The sequence below is a fragment of the Dermacentor silvarum genome, chromosome 2 (genome assembly GCF_013339745.2).
Source record: "Dermacentor silvarum isolate Dsil-2018 chromosome 2, BIME_Dsil_1.4, whole genome shotgun sequence".
Lineage (NCBI taxonomy): Eukaryota > Metazoa > Arthropoda > Arachnida > Ixodida > Ixodidae > Dermacentor > Dermacentor silvarum.
The window spans coordinates 132,107,023-132,133,541 of record NC_051155.1 but is presented as its reverse complement, the minus strand read 5'-3'; the positions used below and the strand labels follow the sequence as shown (position 1 = coordinate 132,133,541).

The 26,519-nt window shown below is 47.3% G+C and overlaps 1 protein-coding gene across 1 annotated transcript; it reads left to right on the top strand.

The window, feature by feature from the left end:
- On the top strand, positions 1 to 26,519 carry LOC119440390 (high-affinity choline transporter 1-like). Its single transcript, XM_049662901.1, has 9 exons — positions 1 to 123; positions 3,236 to 3,343; positions 6,540 to 6,695; positions 8,118 to 8,266; positions 9,436 to 9,585; positions 10,330 to 10,459; positions 17,164 to 17,381; positions 22,793 to 22,994; positions 26,485 to 26,519. The coding sequence occupies exons 1-9, from the start codon at positions 117 to 119 to the stop codon at positions 26,517 to 26,519; spliced, it is 1,155 nt and encodes a 384-aa protein (XP_049518858.1). The 5' UTR covers positions 1 to 116.

The window sequence follows — 26,519 nt, the reverse complement described above, 5'->3', positions numbered from 1 at the left end:
CAACCAGCAGGCCATTCAGGCCAAGTACGCTGTCCCGAACGCCCAACGACAGCGAGTACCTGTTGCGCCTGTTTCTCGCCAACAGGAGCGTGCCGCTGGCGCTGAGCTTCCTCTCCATGACAGGTATGGCGGCGCTCTGCCTTCCGTGCACTTTACCCGCTCTACTGGCAAAAAAAAAAAAAAAGAACCGGTCAACGGTATCCACGTGACGTTATGCTTGGCTTCATTGCCGAACGCCGGAGTCGGCGTGACATAAAATAGTCATGATCATGTTGTCGTGACAGATGTTTTAATTGAGGAACAACTTAAATCTTCAATGAGAACACGTTGGGCCAATTACGATTCGTGAAATAGTGTTCCTACAGGCTGCGCATTCGAGGCACGAAGTCATTTGTTTTCACACCAGCTATTTTAATTTTTGTTCCGCGGATGCGGCTGCGTTGAAATCTCCAGGCTTCTTGGCAAATTCTTTTGCAATGAGCTGCGCGGTTCTGAAGAGCCAAGGCATCTGTGTGGCTGTTTCTGTATTAGGAGATTTGCCATTGTGCTAGAGGCTGGCTTTATTGGACAGTGTGGTTCGAAATACTCTGCGCAGTTACGGAGCTGAAAGTTTGCGAACCGAGTGCAACCGTAAAGCACCCACTGTCACTATACACCACGCGGCGGACGCATACTTGTGCCTTTCAGAAAATGATAGGGCAGGAAGTTTTCGATTGTTACAGATATTGATTGATTGATTGATTGATTGATTGATTGATTGATTGATTGATTGATTGATTGATTGATTGATTGACTTTTTCGCACTTTAACCCCACATACCTCAATGTATCACTTTTGATACGCTGCATTCGCCACCTGAAAATTATGATTTAAGCTCTGTAAGCTTGACGAAAACCCCGTAGAATCGCTTCTACGGGGAAGACACGGCCAGGAAATACCTCGGGTAAAAGAATACGAATACCTGGGTGTATGGATAAACGAAAGCGATAGATATCTGGAGACACCGGAAAAAACAATAATAGTAATAGGGAAGCGAGATGCCATAATGAAGCACGGAGCGCTATGGGGGATACAATAGGTACGAGGTGCTCCGGGGTATGTGGAAAGGTGTAATGGTTCCAGGGCTTACATTTGGAAATGCGGTTGTTTGCTTGAAGTCAGGGGTATAATCAGGACTCGATGGCAACCTAAGGTCAGTGGGACGCCTCGCATTGGGCGCTCACGGGAAGACTACTAATGAAGCTGTGCAGGGTAATATGGGCTGGACAAATTTTGAAGTAAGGGAGACTCGTAGTAAAACTGATTTTGAAGAACGACTGAGGAATATGGAAGAAAGTATAGATGGGGTGCGAGAGGGTGTTCAGGTATTTGTACAGGCAAAACATTGACTCACAGTGGAGGAAAAGAACTAGGAAGCTTACCAGTAAGTATGTGACCGGTATGGTCAACAACACGGCAACAAGGAACGTCAAACGCAAAGTGAGAGAGTCTGAGACAATGTCATGGGTGGCGGCAATGGCAAAGAAAGCTGCTATGACTAACTACCTCAAGAGAAAAAACGATATCAGGAAAGAAACAATTTATGATAACTTAAATGGAAGCTCCTTACTATTCGAAGCGAGATCAGGATGCTTTAAAACGCGTAGTTATAAAGCTAGGTACACCAAGGATGAAGACGCATGTGCTTGCTGCGTTAAAGCTAGGGAAACGATGGAACGTGTTTTATTGGAATGTGAAGATATCTATCCAGCTGCCAGTCTAGGCTCCTCTGACCTCCTTGAAGGTTCCGGGATAGGGGGGAAGGGGGGGGGGGGGGGGGGGGCAAGTAAACAGGTCCGCTATAGAGATTAGCAAGAGGCGGTTGGAGGTTTGGTGGCAGAAAAGTAGGGAGACCTCGAACAACGGAAACGTACAGAAACAGATTTTCCAGTAATGGTTCAAAAAGTTTGATGCTTGGAATTATTTGTGTGTTTTCTCAAAAATAAAGGTAGGATTATTAGACAAAATAACAACAGCTTGGTGGCGCAACCCACCACCCCGTTTCAGAGGGGATGCCAATAAATCATCACCATCATCATCATCATCATCATCATCATCATCAGAAAGTGTGCATTCGTGTAAACGGTGGCTTATGATTATATGTGACACGATAAATTAATACGATACGGTTGTACATTATCCATGTAAGCGACGTTACTGTTTCTAAATGCGGACAAAAAAGTTAGCGTAGCTTCTACTAGTGGCGCAAGGCTAAAGAAACAGCGGAGCTGATCGGCACCTAGCTGATCCTGGCCTTACGGGTTATGCTTTTCCAGAATTTATTGAATATTGTTCGATTATCGATTAGCCATAGATTGGCAATTGATTGGCTATCGCAAGGTATTGGCCACGTATTTGGGCTAGGCTGAGCACTACCAAGTCATCCCCAGCGTTTTCCGGAAGTTATTGATCATTGATCGATTATTATTCAGCTATTTATTGGCTATCGCAAGGTGAAGCGAGGCGCAGCTGTGCGCAGTGACGTCATCGCTAGGCGAGTTTTAGCGAACGCTACGCGGGGAAACTAAAAGCTTAAATAGCTCCGCTGTTAAAATATCCGGGTTCGATTCTTGCTCTCGCGGCCACGTTTCAATGGTGGCGGAACGCCAAAAAACGCTTGTGCGTCCTGCCTTGGGTGCACGTTAAAGGGACCCATTACATTCTTAAAAAGAAAAGTGCAAAGGTGGAACGCTCGAGATGGACACCACTCCTGCACTTCTCCCCGCCCTCTCCCCCTGTGGTGGCTTCGGGAGAGGATTCCGGCAGCGAGAGAGGAAGATGGCAGTCGCCTTCCGTGACGGCGTTCTCGCCGCTGCAGACAAGACACGTACATGACGAATCGACGGTTAAACCACGCTCGTCCTGTGTTCTTCCTATTTTGTGTTGACCCCGCTTTCCGCGCTGATTCAAAGAGTTCATCGATTCCAACTTGCCCGCGGCTTTTCACCGTACGACAAATCGGCTTACATCAATAGCCCCCTACAGATGAGCTCGTTCACGGCCATATTCTACACACAACTGCGCAATGAAACAACTACCTCAATATCTTCGCTGCAACAAACGCATTCACCTAGAGCGCATCTTTGCCTTAATAAAGCTAGTAACTGTCCAGAAACGCTCCACTATTCGCTGATATTGGCAATCACCGCCGATAGATTCTGAATATATGTATTCTTTTTTTTCGTCGTTAACGCAGCAACTTGGGTCGGAGGTGGCTACATCAACGGGACCGCCGAAGCCGTGTTCAATTACGGCATCGTATGGTGTCACGCTCCGATCGGCTACGCGCTCAGCCTCGTAATTGGTGAGTTGTAAGACCCGATTACGTTGTGGCTGACCCAGCAGGGAAGCCTGCCCTGATACCCTGAAAAAAAAAGGACGTCGCCAGCACGGCCGCCTCTATGCTATCATAAAGCAAAACAGACAGTTTTGCTCCACTCTAAAGACTTTGCACCCGTAATGGTGCTGGTTTCCTGCACGGCTAACACCTTTCATCTTAAGGCAATAAAATATTTATACCGTACTGGACAGCGAGCTCAACCTACGCCTGAAATGAGAGAAGCCGTAGTTGAAAAGTGTGTAATAATACAGACCACTTGGTGCGCACCGAAATATCTGACACGAGAGTTCAACAGCTCATGCAGTTCTTGTGTCGTATGTCGCAACTATCATTATTGAAAACTATAGAAGAAGAAGAGGTTTAGAACGCAAGACGAGGGCTCAGCGCCAGCCGCCTTCGTACCAGTTGGTTGAATAAACCGCAACGGCGGACGCCAGTCTCCGTCTCCAACATAATTTATGGTGCCGAAACCCGGGAGAAGACTGGCGTCCGCCGGTTGTCACAAACAGGTGCTTAAAAACAACGCGATATGGCTATTCTCAAAACGACCGATATGGCTATTCCTTAAAGGGTGAGTGTGTCACCCATGAGGTAAACCGAGCATTCTCTAAACAACCATAACGGTGTTAAAATAATTAGGGTGTTGGGCAGTTCATTGGGAGGGGGGGGGGGGGGGGGGGTGGCGTTGAGAGTTCTCAGGAGAGTAGAACTCAGGTCGTCATATTAGTCTCGAAACAGCATATTTCGATGCGTGTGATAGTGGTTTCCAAGTAATTAAAATGCCTTCGTCAAATAAACCGGTAACTATATAGTAAATGCCACAGCAACAGCTGAGGTCCCCCCGATGCTGACCTGTATTAGAACTGAGCAAAAGAGAGGAAAACCTATGAATATCGAACGCGCATCCTAAAATTTATGTGAAGCGAACCCTTCTTGAAGCGCTTAGTTAAATAGTGTACAACTGACTGCCATTCGTACTGTTGCCCTTGTTTTTATTCAGTCAGACTAGTACCTGACGAATTACGTGTAACTAATTACCTGTAATTCAATGAATTTCGCGGTATTCTTGTAATTGAAGGACTGCTTTTTTGTATTTGTACTCAGTAATGCTCAGCGTAATTGAAATTCAATTTTCAGTAATCAATTTCATATAAGCAGTTACGCTTATTGGCGAGGGAAGCTGTAACGGGCGACGCAGCTTTGAGCACTTCAATTCGACGGGAACTAGAGTAGAACGCCCGTGGTCGTACGCAGTTGTACCACTCAACAGCGTCGCAGGTGTGCATGCTCAAACAGGCAACGACAGGGCCCTCAGTATGTGTTTCCTCATCTTAACGCTCCATCACACGTTGGCCGACGATTTGAAACGGTGCTGTACGTTGTGGCTAGGCCTATAGCGAGGTCCTCTTCAGCGTTGATCCCCTTTGAAATCACCTATACAGACTTTTTTCGTTGTTGTTGTTTTTTTTTTTTTTTAGAGCGTTATACACCAGCAGTAATGGTGCGCTGCGCTTCATATAGAGAGCACAGCCGCGAGCATCTCATGCGCAAGGTGCTCGTTCATTGCAACACCACTGCCCTTTCCTCCAGCGCGCACATCGAGCGAGTATTCAGTGTCGCTGCATGATTTCTTCACAAGAAAACGAGGACAGATGTGTGACGAAAATGTTAAAAAGCAATAGTTATTTAAGATGAGCAACGGGGTGACCGGATGCAGAGTACGAACTGAAAGGGGCAGGCCAGTTCTTTTTATTTGCTGTATTTGTGCAAGTTGTGTTAATAAATGTTAGGAGGAAAAGCAACCTTTGAAGTAATTTTTTACTTTTAGTAATTAATTGTGCTCTTGAGGCAGTAATTTGTCGCTGCAATCAGTTACATTTTTAATGAAGTAATTGTAATTGTAATCGATTATATGTTTTCCGTAACGTCTGCAAGTCTCCATTCAATGTAAAGTATAATCTCATGTAATAGTTAAGTTCACGCATCGGCGGTGTACAGGCCACAAATTTATTGTCATCCAATGTTTATGTTTATGCAAACAGCGCTTCGCTTTAAAAACGAAAACGTCTCGTCCTGCAGGAGAGCAGCTATTGACTGCAGCACATGGACACGGTGCGGAAAGCTGTGCTAAGCCTAGTGTTTATGCATTTTAACTAACATACAGTGGTTTTTGTTGCTTCGAACACGTTTCTATAAAGACTACAAAATTTAGCAGAATTACGTCACTACAGGTGAATTATCTGCCCAGGCGGACATCATTTGCGAAAAAAAATCTGAAGCAATGTATTCACAAATTGAAGTAATTAAATTAATTAACTTATAGGTTACGACCTTTACGGCACAATGTTTGGTAAGTTGAACGGAATCGAACTATTTTAGTGCATATGAAGCCTGATCTTTATAAATGAGCACACTAAAAATTTAACACCCATATGGGTGTATAAAGGATGCTTATTTGTCCCTTATGGCTAACACCCTCCTGTTTAAGGGGAAGATCGCATCGCTGGTGGGGACAAGTCAGGCTTTTTTTCTTGTTCGCAGACTTTTTGTGGCAAGTAAAAATGATTGCAGTTGCGAAAGACCCCACGAGACCTGCATTAAAGAGAATTCCATAGCTATCAGTGTCGAATTCTTGTAACATATATTTCTCTGAGCCCCGGGTGGTCCGAATTAATAAACGGTTTTCAACTACACCTTTTCTCGTGGCACGTGTATTTGCGCTCGCTGTCGTGTGCAAAAAAAAATATTTCATAGCCCTAAAAGTAAGAACGCTAGCCATGCATCCTTAAAACGTTTGCACCCTTTGGGCCGTATCGTGTTTCCCACAACGGTAACCGTCATCTGCCCTTCGCGCCTTTCCTTTCTTTAACGCGGCGCGCCGGGTACTACCAGCTCACGAACGGCATGAACGTCCTCAGCGTGACGTAGCATTCTCGACAAGAAAGTAGCGAGCGCAGATGTTTCAAGAAAGGAAACGCAAGCAAGCTGGATGACGACTGTTGTCGTGGGACAAGATAAGCACCAGAGAGTGCGAACTTTTGTAAGAGTGTGGGACAACCCAACACCTTTAAGGGCGTAAACACTTTTAGAGTGCCATGGGCTCGAACTGCACACACCTTGGTCCGTCGCTGCGCCGCCGACTTGTGGACTTCAATTGCAGGCGGCCGGTTCTTCGCGGGCAAGATGCGCGTGACGAAGGCGCTCACGATGCTCGACCCGTTCCAGCAGCACTACGGCCGCTTCATCGCCATCCCCCTCTGCGTCCCCGCGCTCTGCGGAGAAGTCTTCTGGACGGCCGCCATTCTGGCCGCACTGGGTGAGCAGCAGCAGCAGCACCGCATTTCACCTCGTTTCGCTTAGGTTCCTGCTATATGTGGACAGCTTTTGCGAACGTTTTCTACACTGCCTTATTAGAATGGCGTTCCACATGGAATCATGCCATGTATAAAACAGAGTTAAACGCACTGAATTTCTAAAGCAGAGCTTTCTTAACCAGTCCTCCCGGACTTCCCTGACCGTGGCTGCTGAGTGTCGCTGCTGCCTTGCCGAATAGCTTGCACTAAAAGAAAAATTCAAGGGCACGTAAGTATCCCTACGTGGATGAATCTAAGGCATTGTGAAAGCCTCGTTCGGGCACTCGCGTGGACGTCCAAAGGAGCCGAGCGCAGCTACTGACTGTGAAGTCAAAGGTTCGTCCATCGGAGCGCACGACAGAACCCACCGAAATCACCGCACCGACTGGCAGCGCCGCGATGCGCGGCGCTATATTTACACCATTTAACGGAAGCGTTTAGGTGCCGCCATATTGGGCTGACAGCGCTTCTGTTTTCTGTCTTTAACAACGAAGTTTACGATACTACAGTCGATTCGCAAGCATGAAAATAGTTGTATAAATGCATTCAGCGTTTCATGACCATGTTACGTGACTTCTCGTACAACTAAGAAATTGTGTAACAGCCCAAGATTAAGAACTAAGAAATTGTGTAACAGCCCATGAATCGAATATAAAGTCGTCTATAGATCGGCCACCGGCGCGGTCTGTCTGTCTCTGTGACTACGTGACTTGTTCGTCCATCGGAGCCACTCCCCTCTCATTGGCGGAAGCGCACGTGGCGTCGCGTGCACTTCCACCAATGAAACCACCACCTGGCACGCGGTCTGTCTCTGTGGCCACGTGACTTTCTGTAGCAACTCCGGCCACATCGCCGCATTTTCCGCTTCATGAGCCATATAAGATTTCTCATTAAAAGCCTTGTATTACGTGCCTGATGGTGGGTTCGAACCTCGGTTTCCCAGCACAGCAGCCCGGTGTTCTAGCCATTAGGCCACAATCGCATGTACGTATACTTCTATCGTCGCCAACGCCAATTAGCTCTTCGAGATCATCGCCGCATGTGTCACATTGCATAGCACGGGTACGCGAGGGCGCATGCGTGCGCGCCACTTTCATTCACGCAAGGACGCAGGAATGAAATTGGCACATTTAGGGCATTTCGTTAAACCGGTTCCCTAAAACTTCACCTCACACAGATTCCAAGATGTCCGTTGGATCTACATCATACATAATTTCTTCTTAATACGCGTATGAATAAATACGTGGATCGAAATAGCCGCTGTTATCCGTAACAGCTCTAGCGTTCTGCACACTTGTTCCTGTTATACGGAACATCGTTGCACACACCTGTATACCTGGAACCGTGTTTAAGCATGCCGGAAATCGTACCACGCTTATGCGCAGGCAACACGGTGGCGGCGATAACGCACGTCGATTCTCCGTTTGTCATCATGTTGTCCGCCGCCATCATTCTCTTCTACACATCGCTGGGCGGTCTCTACTCGGTGATCTACACGGATGCGTTCCAGGTGGTGAGCACCGTCATCGGTCTGGTGAGTGAAGCGCCATCTATGCTTGCTGATAAGCAGTGGGCAATCGAAGGGGCGCATTCAAAAAGAAAAACAAAGTGACAACGATAGTTTGCTCTTCCAAATTGCAAAGTGCAACCTGCCAAAGTGCAAAGCGACATACTATAAGGATAAATTTTCTTTGCAAACTGTTAATCTTCTGCCTGCAATAGGTTACGTTATACCGATTACTGATGTCATCGGTCAGCGAATGATATCGTTCTTCTGCTTCGTCTGCGCCCTGAGCCGCAGCGGTGCCTGCGACGTAGCAGACTTCGAAGCCGTCTCCTCAAACCTGCCTTCTTAAGAATGGTAACGTTAGGGTTAAAATAGGATATAAGCTAGGCATTTTTTAACGCGAATATAGCTTTCCTTGGGAGCCGGAGGAATTTTTTCACGTCTGGTCGCCCTCCGAATGCGCGCTCGCTCGAGAATTCCCATTCGTGTGTGGCGGGTTATCATGGCCGCTCAGCATTCACGAGATGCCGCGAGAAGGTGCCGCTCGCTTGCGGGGATCTCTCCGATTGGTGCGCTCGTATCGGATGGTTCGTCCGTAACGGGGACGATAGCGTTCGCTCACCCGTCCGGCCTGCAACGTTGCCAGTGTTCGCCACGCATCAATATGCAGAGAGGCGTTGTGTTGTTCAGTGTAAGTTGGTGCGTTTTGATGTCATCTAAAGCATAACAAACAAAAGCTTTTACATTTATGACGATGCGGAGAGAGCATCGCTACAAATGAATTTGTTGTTCTTCTTTTCTTCTACATTTGAAAAGTAAAATCTTTGAAAGACCCGATAGGAATATTTGGCAATTTGTTCGTCCAAAAGCATTAGGAAACCGCTACCTGATGCTTTAATCATCCGAAACACTATTAAAGTCTTAAGCATGCCATCTTGATAGTCTTGCTGGTGCGTTCGATGCATTTCAGTGAACCCAGAAAGTTCCACGGAGCATACAACGGAATCATAAAGGTACTCGCTAACTTACGTAATCAGCTTCGATGGTTTCTGCATAATATGTGTGCATCCGTTTTCAGTGGCTATATAGCTGACACTACACATAGGATTTTACACCGGTATGACACTTGTATAAAGCCTGCAATGTTTCCGCGCTGTTCAGTGATCAGTCTTAATGAAATGTGTTCGCGCATGCAGTGGGTGAGCGTGGTCTTCTTCATGAGAAGCAACGTCGTGGGGACCATCGGGCCACCGGACAACGAGTGGTTCGGTTCAATTGACAAGAAAGACGTGAGCCAGATAGTCGACCAGCTCTTGATGACCATCTTCGGCGGCATCCCTTGGCAGGTCAGTGCCACCCTACTTTAGTAGTGCAACGATAGTATCGCAATAAACAGTCGAACCCTGTTATAACAAGCAGGATTATGTGCGAAAAAATTCGACGCAGTGAATTAGTGGCTATGACACAGCGCCGCTAAGCACGTGGGCGGGGGGGATAGATGCATGACTGCGGCCGTATTGCGATGGGAGGCGAAATGCAGAAACGCTCCTCGGCTACATTGATTCAGGCGCACGTTTAAGTAACCCCAGGTAATCGAAATTAATCCGGAGTTCCCCCACTGTATGGCGCGCCTCACAATCGGATCGTGCTTTTTGGCACGTGAAACTCCACAATTACATTAATTACGCGCGAAAAACAATGGTCGGTATTGTCATGTTGTGGCGACGGTGAAGAGCAGCAAGACAGTGCCAAAACTGTGAGTCACGAATCGCTTTGTTGGGGAAACTTGTGCCCAAAAAGAACAAAAAAGAAGTCAATTGATGCTTGAAAGCACAATAATAAGCGGCCAGCACTGTCCTCATTCATCAAAATCTGATCTCTGGGTCAAGTGCGGCGTGATATTTACACACGAACACCTCGTGTGTACTTAGGTTAAGGTGCACGTTAAATAGAAACACCGGGCGGCGTAAGTTAATCTGGAAACCTCCACTACGGCGTTTCACGTATCCCCCCAGTGTTGCTTTGCGATATTATAGCCCATGAATTAATCAGTCAGTCAATAAATCCTTTCTTTCTTTATTTTTGCGCAGGTGTACTTCCAACGCGTGCTCTGCACCGAGTCCGTGTTCACCGCCAAGATGCTCTCCTACCTGGCAGCGGCGGGCTGCTGTTTCCTGGCCCTTCCGCCGATCATCATCGGCGCTCTTGCCAAGAGTTGCAGTAAGCCTTGTGGCCTTGCTGTCTATCTTTTTTGCACTGCAGACGTTATTTCTTCTCCTGTGGAGTCTCTTGTGGAAATCTCGTAAGCGACACCCATAACCAGGCGACGTGGATAACATAAAATGTAGTGCCTAGAAACAAACGAAGCTTCATATAAGCCCTCATATCTCCGGGCTTCGTATCAATCCCGTATAAAGATTGTTTTAACAGTTTGTTGTCTTTCTGTTGACCTTCGTATCAATCCCTCATAAAAATTGTTTTAACAGTTTGCTGTCTTTCTGTTGACTTTCTATGGTCTCTCTCTGGCAGAGCTTCCATTGAATTGAGGCACTAAATACTCTGAGCAATTTTTGGAATGTTCCTGAAGGCATATTATGAGCCTTCAGACAATGTTATCGATAACTGGCCTGGCCATGCACGGTAGGGCACGCACAACGATGCCTGACACCGGAGGCATCAATACAAGGTGCCCCACGTGACTTGTGCCAAAATTTGAAAAATATGCAAGTGCCACGTAACTGGACAGAAACAATGTATAATGTTGCTTGCCGAAAATATGCCGCGCGACTAGTCGCGCAGCACATTTTCGTATTTCTCTTTCTTTCAAGCTTGGAAAAAACTTTATGTAGCACGTATTGAGCAACAGAATCCTGGATCGGAAATTTTTCAGGATGGTCTACAATTTTCTCATTAACACTTTTTCTTTAAATATTCTATTTGAGCGGTTGATTAATTAATATTAACTAACTGTAATCAGGCAAAATACAACAAGTTGTCTGACTTGCTCCAAGCGATGGCAAACATTACCTTGGTTCTGTCCAGCTACGTGGACCTCGCATATTCTTAAATTTTGATGTAAGTCACTTGGGACACACGGTATATTAGTGTCTCTGTGTGCTCCCCACTGATGCCACATCGTCACATACTTAAACATAGTCACAGGCAAAGATATGCGAAACGACGTTCCGCATAAAAGTTCCAGGTACGTGGAAGACTGTTCCGGATAGCAGTGCTTATTTCACTGGAACAGGGTTTCGCTCATTTATTGTTATACGTTCATTTAAAGAGTCAAAAAGTCCAATGTATATGGAACATCATTCCAATTAATTTTGCCTTATGTGGAGCGCCGTTCCATTTTAGTAAGTGGAAATATTGGTAATACTTTTCCACCTATAGCTGTAGGCTAGAGCTGCATCGTAGAAGCGCTGTAGCCTTCTACGATGCAGCTACGATTTGGGTGTAGGTCAACTTAAAATTTGGGGTTGGGCCAACTTGAAATTTAGGGGTCTACTTACGCATATTTTAACAACTGAAGTGGAGTTGCTGCATTCTTTCTTTCTATGATCGGGGCACATACAAGGCGGTACCATGCTCAAATGCTAACGCTTGTTGGACATGCGACAATTTCAGCTAACGATCAATCTGAAAGTTTTCAAAGCTCGAAGCTGTTAACACTGCTCGCGCTGATGCATGCTGCAGCTAGCGTCCTGTGAAACAAATTAATTTTAAAGCTGTTCCATCACGCAGGAATTACCACCTATACTGCAGCGTCGTCTTAACCATATTTCTGTCTTAAAAACTCTCCCTGTAAGCAGACTGAAGTGGCCTACCACTTTAGCAGCAAAGTTACAAGAAATAGGAAGCGCGGATTCTCCCTAACTTCACTGCACGTCAAACACTCGTAGTCAAAACGAAGGGCCAGAAATAGAAGGTTCTGACTAAAGCCCAGAGGCAGCGGCGGCATAAACCAAGCTATAGTGCTTTGCGGCCGACGTCGAAACAGCTGGAACAACCAGCTAAATAACCCTGATAACGCATACTCGAAAGGCTTCACTGCAACGATCGCGTTATGACAAGGACACGCCCGTGAATCCGATATTGAAAAGGGATATAAAGCTACGTAGCCATTCAACGAAGAAAGCGATTAACACGTCAATTTCGCGCCGAAGCCGCTAAATTCGGCGTTGCACGTGAGCATAGCAGTGCGTAGAAAGCCCTGCCGCTTCCAGTGTGGCGGGGCCGCACTGCTATGCTGCTCGTCGCGGGGCACGATGTAGCAGCATAGCCGGCGTCCGAGCTAGCCGAAGCTGTTGTATAGGAAAGTGCGTTTTCTACGTCACGGAACTAACGTTTCTGGGACATGTTGTGAACGGCAAAGGACTCTTTCCACTATCGCTTGCGTAACGCATAGTCCCTGAACTTCAATGGAGTTCTTTTAACTCGTGCGCTCTTCCGTGGGGGTTGGCCGGTCATTCTGTCCTGCAGTGAAGACGGCTGAGTACTTGAGTCACTGCTGGCTTGTGCTGCTATTTCTTGCCGTGACGTAGATGGACAGTCAGCATGTTGTTCACTCACAGGAAATGCACTACCTTGAAGAGACTCGTCAGGTAGTGGTAGAGTCCACACTCGACCTCGAAAGAAGACGTATCCAAGCGATGAAAGAAGCTCCGGCGCCTTCAAACATCAATGAACTTCGTTCCCTGCTTGGTCTGGCGGGATTTTATTCCAAGTTCGTTCCCCATTTTTCGGATGTTGTGGAACCTTTACGGGCATTGCTTCGAGGCAACGAGCCATTTGCTTGGACGCCAGCTGCCGAAGAGAGTTTCGTTCGTTTGAAATCACTGCTGACAACTTGCAAGGTTCTACATTTCTTTGACCCGAACCTACCCGCCATCGTCACGACCGATGCCTCCGGGTATGGACTGGGCGCTGTGCTGCAACAAGATAACAAGGGAATTCTACAGACGGTTGCCTTTGCCTCCCGTACCTTGAGCCCACAAGAGAGGAAGTACTCTGCAGGCGAACGTGAAGCCTTAGCATGTGTTTGGGCCTGTGAACATTGGCACGTGTACCTTTGGGGTCGCCCCTTTGTCTTGCGAACCGACCACAGTGCTCTTGTCACCTTGCTGTCAACCAAAGGTGTTGGACATCGGCCATTGCGAATTTCACGTTGGTCAGCGCGACTTCTTTGTTACAACTACACCGTAGAGTACCGTAAGGGAAGCGATAATGTGGTGGCTGATGCGCTCTCTCGACTGCCTTTGCAAGGAGAAACCAATGAGGTTGCCGAAGATGAGTTTGTTTGCCTTCTTTCTCCGATGTTAACCATTGCAGAATTACAAGCGGAGAGTGCATCTGACAGTACAATCGCAAAAGTCATGGACTTTGTTTTGTCCTCTTGGCCGGATAAAAAATCTCTGGAAGCGGAGCTAATGCCATATTTTCATGTACGTGCAGAACTATCCATTGTACACGACTTGCTTTACCGTGGTGACAGGATCGTAGTTCCAGGTACCCTTACTCGTCGTTTGATGGAAGTCGCACACGAATCACACCCGGGGATCAGTCGTACGAAAAGCCGTTTGCGAGAGTTGTACTGGTGGCCTCGAATGGATAACCACGTGGAACAACTGGTTAAAACATGTGTTGTTTGCCAGTCATGTGACAATCAGCACGGCCAACCGTAGCACCTATGCAACCAGTAGCTTTCCCTGACAACCCTTGGGAGAAGATTGCCATTGATATTATTGGCCCATTTGAGCAAGCTCCCATCAAATGCCGTTATGCAGTGACGCTTATTGATTATCACAGCAAATGGCCAGAAGCTTTCTTTTCAAGACAAGTTTCTACGGCGACAGTCAAGAACTTTCTGCTACAAGTGTTTTCTCGTGAAGGCTACCCGAGTGAAATAGTTTCCGACCACGGACCGCAGTTCAGCTCGGCTGAATTTGAAGAATTCCTTCAGGAACGTGGCATACGCCATTGCTTTTCTTCTGTTTATCACCCGCAAGCAAACGGGCTTGTAGAAAGGTTCAACAGAGTCCTCAAATCTGTTGTCCAGATGGCAGTATACGAGCGGCGTGATATCCGTGTCGCCGTGACAGACTATTTGGGGGTCTACCGCTGCACACCTCACGCCACAACGGGAGTTGCACCCGCCGTTTTGCTGCACGGACGACTGCCACGAACACGCTTAAGCATTGTTGGATTACCGGATTCTTCATTTCACGAAAATCCAGCACAAGCGATGAAATGGCTGCGCCAACGTGTCAGACAAAACCAAGCATCTTCCAAACTTTACACAGACTGCCGTCGCGGAGCCCGGACAAGACACTTTGCCGTCGGCGACTACGTCCGCGTGAGAAAGTCGTCAGTTCACGGGAAAATATCTTCGCGCTTTTCGAAACCGAAGCAGATTATTGAGCAACGAGGGCCAGCTTCATTTCTTTTGGATGACGGTCGAGTGTGGAACGCTTCCAAATTTCAAGCGATGCACCCTGAAGCTGCGGAGAAGTTCACAGGCAATCGACCTGGTATTCTAGAATGGACTCTACCACTACCTGACGAGTCTATTCAAGGTAGTGCATTTCCTATGAGTGAACAACATGCTGACTGTCCATCTACGTCACGGCAAGAAATAGCAGCACAAGCCAGCAGTGACTCAAGTACTCAGCCGTCTTCACTGCAGGACAGAATGACCGGCCAACCCCCACAGAAGAGCGCACGAGTTAAAAGAACTCCATTGAAGTTCAGGGACTATGCGTTACGCAAGCGATAGTTTTTTTTTTTTTTTTTTTTTTTTTTGACCGGGAAAATGTTGTATAGGAAAGAAGATGAGGATGGTGGCGCGGGGACACAAAATAAAGAAGATGATGTTCAGGCATCGGATGCATCATTCCTCTGTATTCTAAATACAACAGAAGCGAGTGTCAAAACGTCAGGGTGTCCTCGTCCCGCGAGGCCGTCTTCTTCTTCGTGACGTCACGGTATAGTCACCGCCTAGGAAACAAAACCAGAACTGGCTGTAGAAAAGCAATTATATTACATTAATTATTGCGTTGTAAAGTTTTGCAGTACAATTTAGTTTTTTGGTAGGGGAGGGGTAACGTCTAGGTCCTTCATTTAACACGAAAAAAAATTGAGGATACACAAATACTGCATAAAAGTGCTGATTTGGGCTAGCCTTAGGCTAATCAGCACTCTTGCATACATCGGCCATGTTGTTGTTCTTTGTGGAAGAAAGCTGGGGCTAGTTGGATTTCTGGTATCTGACGCATTTCCAGCTCTTCCGAAGAAACAAAACAAAAATTCAGAGTAAGAAAACAGAACAGGACAGGAAGGACGCTATCCTGTTCTCTTTACTCGTTCCTCCCTGTCCTGCTCTCTCTTACTCTCTGATCTTTTTTTTTTTGTCTTTCTTCCGTGGCGCTGGAAATGAATGCATCAGTTGCCATGGTGTCGTCTTAAGGCGGCGGTCCCACTCCGGCGGCACGAGCCCCCCGTTTTCAGTACTTTTGGAGCAACGTGGCGGCTCTTCTACTTAAGATATGAAGTTGTCGTATAAACCATAAAAAGCTTAGTTCTTGTAGATTCCAACTATATATAATATAAAGAAATTGATTGGTGTGATTTAGAAATATATGTTCAAGAACAAGCATGAGATACATGGTTTTTGCGAACTGTGTCTCAGTTGTGACCATATTTAGAAGAAACTACCACACTTACTGCATTGCGGCTTGCTCTGTAGCTTTAGGACATACTTATCTACTTCCTAGACGTAGCAAATTAATTTTTAGTTTTTACTTTTTGGATAATTTGCTTTTGAAAATTGCCAAATATTGCAATCTTCTGTTGTAAACAGCCCGGCAACTACATGCTCAAGGAAGCTAAATTTTGGGTAAAGTAGAGTTCAAGGAATTTACATTTAGGACACAAAATTTCATTTATGTAACTTTATTAGTTTTAAAGCGCAGCTTCGCAGCTTTATTACCTTCCCGCAAAACTGGGGAAAAATAAAACCAGAATTCTAAATATTGCTTACTTTCGGCCGCATTATTAGGAAAACTAATAAAGTTACACGAATGCAATTTTGCCTCCTAAATGTAAATACTTTGATCTCTATTTTACCTAAAATTTAGCTTCCTTGAGCATGTAGTTGTCGGGCTGTTTACAACAGAAGATTGCAATATTTGGCAATTTTCAGAAGCAAATTATCCAAAAAGTAAAAATTAAAAATTAATTTGCTACGTCTAGGAACTAGATAAATATGTCCTAAAGCTACAGAGCAAGCCGCAATGCAGTAAGTGCGGTAGTTTCTTCTAAATATGGTCACAACTGAGACACAGTTCGCAAAAACCATGTATCTCATGCTTGTTCTTGAACATTTATTTCTAAATCACACCAATCAATTTCTTTATATTATATATAGTTGGAATCTACAAGAACTAAGATTTTTATGGTTTATACGACAACTTCATATCTTAAGTAGAAGAGCCGCCACGGTTGCTCCAAAAGTACTGAAAACGGGGGGCTCGTGCCGCCGGAGTGGGACCGCCGCCTTAAGGCTAATTTACGCTCGAGCCGCACGCCGCACCGCCCGCCTGCCGCACGCGTGCGGTCGCGCTAATAACTACATATGTCGCACACTGGTGCACAAATGTCGGTTTACATTGCATGTGCGGACGCAGTGTAGACAGAAATTTGTGCACAAGTGTTCGACATGTGCAAGTTATCGCACGACCGCACGCGTGCGGCAGGCGGTCGGGCGGTGTGGTCGGGCGGTGCGGCGCGCGGCTCTGCATGCGGTAAATCGGCCATTCGTCCTGTGTGACTGCGCTGTCGGTTCAACATGTCGGAACTATACTACGTCAGTTATCTTTCGAGAGTACGAGTAATCTGTACACACGCTGCGGCGACCATTTCAGATTTCACGGCGGCGGGTTACCAAGGCCCGTTCAACCTGCTGGAGGAAGAGCGCCACAAGGTGCTGCCTCACGCGCTCCACCACATGACGCCGGGCTTCGTGGCCGTGCTGGGCCAGATCGCCATCACGGCTGCCGTCATGTCGTCTGTCGACTCGTCGATGCTCAGCGCCTCGCAGCTCATCACGAGAAACATCTACCACTTCATTCTGAAGCCATCGGTGAGGTCGCCACATTTACATCACGAGCGTACAGGCTCTCACCACGGTAATCGCCTCCCATTTAAGCCCGCCCTTTAATATTCGTCGAAAACAGTACTTTAAAGGGGGCAGTAAATAAAAACACCGAAAGAGCTTCAAGTTATGAAAATATTCTTGAAAAAACTCTACTGTCAACGTTTCGGCGCTTGTAGGTTGATTAACTGAACAGAGAAAATGAAATAAATGAAATCAATATCTACTACGGCAGAAACACCACCACCGGTACGTCCCTGTGAGGTAAAAATTTCAATGTATATATTATTTTCGCGTTTGAGCCTTCTCCGTGCAAGGCGGTGGCATATCCGTTTGCGCCGCCATATCGTGTCGGAACAAGTAAAGGCGCACTATGACGGACAGCGACAATTTAGGTTCTGCGCTCGCTGACAGAGCAAAAATTTGTAATTTTCGCAGTTTGAACGCTTACGTGCATTGAAATATTTACGTAGGTGGGACGCTTACAATAAAGCCATGCTAAAATAAGGTTCAAGCACAATAGATAACTATAGTCATTTTTTGCCGCGCTTTCGCTTGCGCGCACAAGTTTGTTTCGAAAACGACGCTTACGCATGTGGTGTATACTTAAAGGTTGTCCTTCAAAAAGGCTGACGCGACCTTTTACTAAAACAGCAGCTGAGTAATGCCATGAAAACCAAGCTCGAGGTCGCAATTTTGATCACGGCCGCGGCTGCCGAAATTCAATGATGGCAATATGCAAGAAAGCTCCTGTACGTCATTTAGGTGCACGTTAAAGAACCCCCGCTGACGAAAATTACTTCGAAGTCCCCCATTATTCTCAATAATCAGATCGGGGTTTTGGCACGTAAAACCCCAGAAAATATTATATTATTAGGCGCGTGATCTCAGTCGTACGGCTTTTAAATACTGATAAATGAACAACGCTGTTGCTTACATTTAGCCTAAAGTATACGTCCACGTGTTGGGCTTGTGCATATTTCCTGCCTGTGGTAGAATGTTTCCTGTCTGTATAAGTATAATGTCTAATTGTTTTGCTGAAAAATGCATTTGTCAAAAACGACGTTCTGTTATGCAACAACCCATAGATGAGCACAGCAATGTGAAAAAGAGCAGCATATAGTGACACATCTCACCAAACAAAAGGGAAAGTTTATTGGCAAAATATATAGCTGTTACTTGAGTAAAACTAGCGGAAGACAGAATCGAAATAAATGAGATGTGGTTCAAGGCAACTCACCAACACGTTCACCTGCCTGAAGCCACAGGAGACCATGCACATAAACTTGACAGCATTGACACAACAAAGTTCGTTATATGTTTCATACAAACATGAAAACCGATCAGTCAAAGATTACACCTGCGGCGGTTTTACTTCCATATTCCATCCTTGTTACATCTGACTGGTACAATCAGTGCAAGTATAAATGCTGATCCGCAACACAACAAAACTTCCCAAGAACATTTTCCTAGCATTTCGATGCTCAGTGCATGCGATTGTTGGAAATTAAACATATATAGGGTTCAAGCAGGCTTCTCGTTGCCTTGGTGAATTGACTACGATGGCAAACGCCTAGTGGATCGAAAAATTTCCTGGAGAACGTTTCACACGAAGGCACAAATTTAAGCATAATGGCTAAATCGAACGAGGTTCGTGCAGACCTTTTCCTGCATTCACGGTCACGGGCAAATATAAGTCATAGGTGTCGTTTTTTTCGTTTACCCGGTGCACAAAGGTGTACAGTAAACGGGCATGACAGAGTGTTTTCAGCAATAAAACTGTCACGCACTTTTCGTCGTACGTCGCGAGCCCGAAAAGTAACCTTATCGAACACGTCAGCACCACCGTGGAGATGACAAACACCAGCAACACGACAGCGTCACGCGCATGTACATACGGCCGCTTCAACAGCTCCGACACAACATGGCGGTGTTGCTGGGACGACCTGCTCAAACCACCCTGTACGGCGGGAGGCGGCGCTGACATCGAGGCGCCCTTAGGGAACCTACATGCAAGCAACACTCTCGCATGTAGGCTCCCTATAGGCACCCTGGGCCTCTGGACTCGCTGCGGCTTCTAGCTGCCCCGCCGCGAAGCCCGCGCATGACGCGTGTGTGAGTATATATTAGGACAAGAGTGTCTGAATATATATGACGCGTGTTTGATTCCGCCCAGCACCCGAGAAGTTCAAAGTATGAAGGCCCCGTGGCGCAGAAAATCCGGCGTCGGTGTCGGCGCCGGCGTCCGCGGCCGAGAAAGTCATCCCGAACCGCCACGCAGGTCTTCCGCGTGGCGCAGAGGCGTTAGCAAACTAATTGAATTTCTCAAAGTAAAATGCGTCAGAAAAATCGCAAAGTACGACTTCCCCACAACCTACAGACGTGGTAGCGTCGGATTGTAATTTGAATATAGGAGAAAACATAATTCTGTTACGGCGGAAACTCAAACACAAACCACTTTTCCAGCAATTCTACCATTCACACAGCGGCTCGCGCCGGATTGTTCCTTGCAAAAACACCATCCAGAAGGCGCTCGCCTTCTCGGCGAAGTTGCGAAGTTGGAGTAAAAAGAAAACTGCAGTTGAACGACATGTTGTAGCGCAATGGCACAATTACACAGAAGGTACACAGGCACACGTCACAGGCGCTACTAACAACTTTATTCGAAACACAGCGAGAGACAATACATATGCTCTTCCCAGTGTTCATTTTGAAGATCTAAAGAAAGCAAGTTCCGCGTCATACAAACCAACAGAGGTCTGACTTACACAAGCACTACTTTTTTTCTTTTATGTAAAACGCTTTCAATAGCTCACGTGTGGTTTTATTTTTACATCTGCCCAGGATCTTTGCATCATGAAATCCCGCACGACAAGGGCCGGCTTTAAACTCCGCTGAAAGATGCGCATTCAAGTCTTTCGTCACGTTGATAGCATGCTGCCTCATTTGATCATTGACGCAGCGGCCCAGTTTGTCCTGTACATATATGACTTTCCACACGACAATGGGATTTCATAAACCACTCCGGTGGCGCATCGCCTGTAAGGTGGGGCGTAGTGTACTTGGCAGCCTACGTAAGATCAGCCCATTATGCGGGGACATAGTGGGGCCAACCTGTTGGAAGCAGAGAACACTGCAGGCATTCCGTACCTGTTCGCCACTTTCTTCAAGTTGTGGCTCAATTTATGCGCATACGGCACGACTTGCGGCCTTTGGCTACTCCGTTCACCGGATCTGGCCTCATTCGCTGCTGTGCCCGCTTTTAGTTTCTGTTGAAGAGATTCGGCCACTGACGCCAGGACACAACAAAGATAGCCGGCCTTTGAAAGCCTAATTAACTGTTTGTCAAAACTGTCCTGCATCTTGTGTTCACAAGACCTCTTGAGTGCTGACCCCAGGCAGAGTGCAGCAATGACTCTGTTCACAAGCTTAAAGTGCGCGGAGTTACAAGGCAGAAGTTCTTTTTTTTTCCTCGCGGTCAATAGCACCAGCAAACATGATCCTTTGAGAAAGTGAGGCTTAAATCCAAGAACTGGAGGGTGTTGTCAACGGGGAGTTCAGTGTAAAAGACAGGCCTTTGCATGAAGTTTAAAATCACCTAAAATCGTATTAACATGAAAAGAGTTAAAAGTACATCCTTGGTCCATCACAATTAAAAAAACATCAACGTATCTAAAAACTTTCAAAACATGCCCGGATAATCGCCCTCTGTGTTCTGCCCGAAGTGGCTGGCAAACCTGCACGTTGGGAAGAGTATATATACTGTATCTCGCTGTGTTTCGGATACAATTATTAGTAGCGCCTGTCACGTGTGTCTGTGTAACTTCTGTGTAATTCTATCTTCGCGCTACAATATGTCGTTCAGCAAACACCAACCTGCCCAACACCAAGTCCTTCTGCAAAATTGCATGCAGTTGTCGCGAAGCCTGCCAAGCAGTCAGGAATCCTTGAATGCTATCGTAAAGGCGAACCTTAAGCGTTCTCCAATTTTTTTATGCGAATCATTTCTTGATGAACATTTGCCACACTTACACTGTCTGTCTATGTATCTATCGATCTATCTACCTATCTATCTATCTATCTAGTCGCCTACGTATTGGTGCTCTCATGGTCGCTTCGTTAACTTGGTATGTACCAAAATTGGCATAGTATGACAAGAGTGTATGACGAACATCAATGATAGGTCGTGGCATGAATGTCAAGACAACGTGTCATGTAGGTCATGAAACTTCCACCTAAAATTGCAATGACCCAGCAAAAAAAAAAGATTAACACTCAAAAAAAGTGAAATGGGTTCGGACGTGAACACTAATTGATGGAAACACTAAAGGATAATGGTAAAAGTCATAGTCATGAGCATGACTCAGCAAAAATTACAATGACTCCGCGAAAAACATTAACGCTCAAAAAACACTGAAATGGGTTCTGACGTGGGTTCTGACGTCGGTACTAAGTGAAGGAAACACTAAAGATGATGGTAGAATTCATATAGCCATGAGCATGACAGCAAAAATGGCAATGCCTTAGCGAAAAAAAGATGAACGCTCAAAAAGCACTGAAATTGGTTCGGACGTGGGTACTACGTGAAGGAAACACTAAAGCGTGATGGTAGATATCATAATCATGAGCATAACTCAGCAAAATGACAATGACTCAGCGAAAAAGATTAACACTCAAATACCAATGAAATGGGTTCGGCCGAGGGTACTAAGTGGAGGAAGCACAAAGGATGATGGTAGAAGTCATAGTCATGAGCATGGCTAAGGCTTCCGCCTTAGGGGCACTTAGGCGTAGCTAAAGGAACTCGTGAGGACTCACGACATGCGTGCCATGTAGGTCGTGAAACAGCCACCTTCGTCTTGGTGCTCTCGTGTTCCTTTCGTTTACTTTGTAGGCTCCCCGCACACTGCTTCGCATAACATCGATTCCCACGGGGCGTGGTATCTGCCGTCTTTTTTGTCCTTGAAGAGCGGCACAAGCTGGCCAAAACGACTTTCATTGAACAGTGGTACATACACAGGGTTGCGTACCCGGTGACCAAAGTTGGTGTCAGAGATTCATTGAGGAGGTGCACATAACCAGTGGCATACACCCAGTGACCCAAGCTGGCGTGAAAGATGTTCATTGAAGAGTGTGACATACACCCTGTGTCACATAGACAGTGCCCAAGTTAGTCCGACGGATAGTTTATAACCCGGTTGCTTCATCACAGCAGCCCGTTGCTCTACCCGTCCGACCATGGACTACCGGTGACCCAAGTTGCCGGGAAATGGTTACAGACACTGGAAGGGCGTGATGTATCCTAAGAATTGTTAATCTCATTAAAATAAAGACGCGAAGATTTGATATTCGCACTCTGTCATTACTGGCCCGCGACAATTGTCCTTCTCTCACCTCAGGCCTCGGACATGGAAGTGTGCGTGGTGCTTCGCTTCATGATCTGCTTGGTAGGCGCGGTGGCGACGTCCATGGCCCTCAGGGTGAGCTCGGTGTTCGCCCTGTGGACGCTATCGTCGGACCTGGTTTACGTGCTGCTCTTCCCGCAGTTTGTCGCCTTATTCTTTCTGCGCGACCTGACCAACGCCTACGGATCGGTGCTCGGTGAGCTTTCGATGTTTTTTTAATAAGTTTAACACGTCACATGGGTTCTTCAAGGAGAGCAACCCGACGCTTTAGCAGGCTGCGACACAAATGCACTGGGTATACGTAAGGGCATTTCAATGAACGTCTTTCACGTCATCACCTTAACGAGCTGCGCCATGAATTCACTGCCTTCATTATCAGCCCATTTTTATGCCCACTGCATGACGAAGGAAACACTAAAGGATGATGGTAGAAGTCATAATCATGCGATCTCCAATTACCCCTGTCTTGCGCTAGCTGATTCCAATTCCCACCTGCAAATTTCCTAATTTCTTCGCCCCACCTAGTTTTCTGCCGTCCTCGACTGCGCTTTCCTTCTGTTGGCATACATTCTGTAACTGTAATGGTTCATATTGATACGATATTGATTGTAACTCCATACTGTTGTCGGTTATCCACCCTACGCACTACATGGCCTGCCCAGCTCCATTTTGTACAGTGAAGCTGTTAAGGGCTAGGTTAACCAGGATCGTATCCCCGTGTAGAACAAAAAAACTTTCATCACCAGCATTGGCTCGAGCTTCGTCGTCTTCTTCCGCAGCTGGCTCTTTGGCGCCCCTCGGTTTGCACTCGTGCCATTCGAATCCGCGCTCGGCATGGCTTCGAACGACACGAGCGCAAACCGAGGGGCGCCAACGAGCCAGCTGCAGAAACTGGCCGGAAACCGCCATGCACATGTAGCCGAAATTGTTGTTCTACGCGTCGTTTTGTTGTTCTACGTATCATTTGGAGGCCGTGCCGACGCGCTCGTGCTCGTGCTCGGCACGGCATCTAATGAAACGTAGAACAACAAACGACGCGAACAACAACAATTTCGGCTCCATGTGCGCGGTGGTTTCCCGCCATTTGTCACCTAGCGCAGGTGTCAAAACGGATGATGAATGGCCCATTGTTATACCCCTCGCCATCGCCGATGCCTCTTTCACAAGTGTCGCGATACTCGGCGGCGGCCCGTCCCACCAATCGTTGTGCCCCTTTGTCTCGTGACGTATAGAGATCGTGCTAGTGCTGTTATCAGCAGTTGCCCTTTGGGCTCGCTATGGCACGGACGCTCGTTTGACCACATCTTCTGGGATCCTGACATCAGAATCCTGACGATGAAGTGCAGTGTGCCGCGGCTATGAACGCTGTGGCTCATACGCTATTCTATGACGATGAGGCGGACTTAACGCAGCAAACGCACTACTTGGCCAGCGCGTCGGGCGAAAACAAGACGCTGGTGTCCTTGCTCTTTGACGAACATGCCGAAGACACTCAACGTAGTCGATAATGATAATATATAAATTCACTATATAAATATTCACTATAGCAGAACCACCATAGTCACAGCTTCGCTGGCTTCCATCTTTACTGTAGTGGAAGGGCTCTGAATTTTTTTCTCTTAATATTAGTCAATTAGAATATCGGCTATCCCCGTTTGCTCTGTGATCCACACAGCTATCTCCCTGTCTCTTAACGTTAGGTCCAACATTCATGAGAGCACTATAGTCGTGTACAACACTAGAATGCAGCGGTATTTGCCCCTCAAAGGCGGATGCACACGAGCCTCCACCAATGGGCGGGCACTCTAGACTGGCGTCATGAGCTGGACGCTTTATGAGGCAACCGGGCTCCTGTCTCGCGCTGCTTTCCGGACACGTTGCGCCATCTAGTGGCACTACCGAGAAGTCTGCGCGTGGCCTCCGAGACGAGAAGCATGGCCCGCCGGTGCCTGTGAACGCTGAGAATTGTTCCCCCGCTTGCCGCACACCCGGTGGCACATACTCAGTGACCCCACCAGTGGAGAGCATTCAGCCCGTGCTTTGAGCCGGGCCGAGTCGCGTCAGCGGGACTATTTCTTCAGTCGCGTAGGCAATCGGCTGCCGCCGTCCGGTCATCTGGGCGGGGCGGCAGGTTTTTGTGATTGCATCGCTAGGCCGCGGTAGCATAGCGGTAGAGCATCCACCTTGGATGCGGGAGGTACCGAGTTCAAATCCCGGTGCCACCGGAAACCCACCGTTTTTTTTTTTCTAATGGGTGGAGGTGTTCTTTGGCCTGGTGCTCGGCCCTCGTGGGGGCTCACATCTCGAAAGAGGGTTCAGTAGACATTTCAGGAGTTGTCTCTGAGCGCCTCATGTCCAACCACAGACGGCCTTGTTGAAGAGCATCCGCTGCGCGGCTGTGGGAGGCACGTGCTGCCTCCGGGTACCTACCGGTAAAATAGGTCGGCATATTTACCGGTAGGTACCCGGTGGCAATGGCCGGCCTGGTGCCCGGCCATTATGCGACCTCAACGCTTGGGAAGGGGTGTTTGTCCTCACCCGAAGGTGTCCCCACCTCAATAAGTGCTTGGGGTGCCACGTGGGAAATGGCCGCCTTGGGAGTGGCCCAAACATCACTTCTTGAGTGCTCACGAGGGTTTCGACGGAAATTTAGGGCACAGGCTCCTTTCCCAAGCGTATTACCCCTGAACGAAGCCGAATTCCAGGCCCGGGATACGCTTGTGCCCATTTGAACCAGTGGGTGCCCTGCGGCGGTGGGAATCGAACGAACCCACAACCTCCCACAGCCGAGGCGGCGCTCTACCACTAGAACCTCTTGCCAACTTGGGCCACTGAGTATGCGCCACTGGGTGTGCAGCAAGCGAGGGAACAATTCTCAGCGTTCACAGGCACCGGCGCGCCATGCTTCTCGTCTCGGACGCCACGCGCAGACTTCTCGGTAGTGCCACTAGATGGCGCAACGTGTCCGGAAAGCATAGGACGCCTACATTCAAACTCTCCCTAGGAAAGCAGCGCGAGAGAAGAGCCCGGTTGCCTCACGACGCGTTTCCGAGCGTTCCACGCACTGGCGCGCCAACAATGCAATTCGGAGGCCACGCGCAGGCTTCAGCATTCGCGGCAGTGGCGCTAGTTGGCGCCGAATGTTCTTAGGGAAGCGCGAAAGGGAAGTCCCACTACAGTACACGCCTCATACATAACTCGTTTCGACGGTGGCAATACGTTGGGTCGCCATCTTGATTCATTGCTAAACGCATTACCGTCCACAGTCATCATGGATATGCTTTTTTTTTTAATTTCGGAGCTGTTTAGGCTCTTCGTTGCGCCGCGTAGCGGAGACCAGAAATGTGGGCCGATCCTGGAGGCAGTGCAGAAAGGGTTTCAATGCATGTCGGAGTGAAACAGAATTTTTATTTCTCTTTAGCGCTGAAATACATTCAAAATGAAATAAACCCGCCGTGGTTGCTTAACTAGGTTATGGTGTTGGTCTGTTAAGCACAAGGTCGCGGGATCGAATCTCGGCCACAGCGGCCGCATTTTGATGGGAACGAAGTGCAGGAAACACGCGTGTGACCGTTAAAGAAACCCAGGTGGTCCAAATTAATTCGGAGTTCCCCACTACGGCGTGCCTCATAATCAGATGGTGGTTTTGGCACGTAAAACCCCATAATTTTTTATTTGAAATGCAGTACCAACTAGCCCGAAGAACCACCTTGCTGGGTGA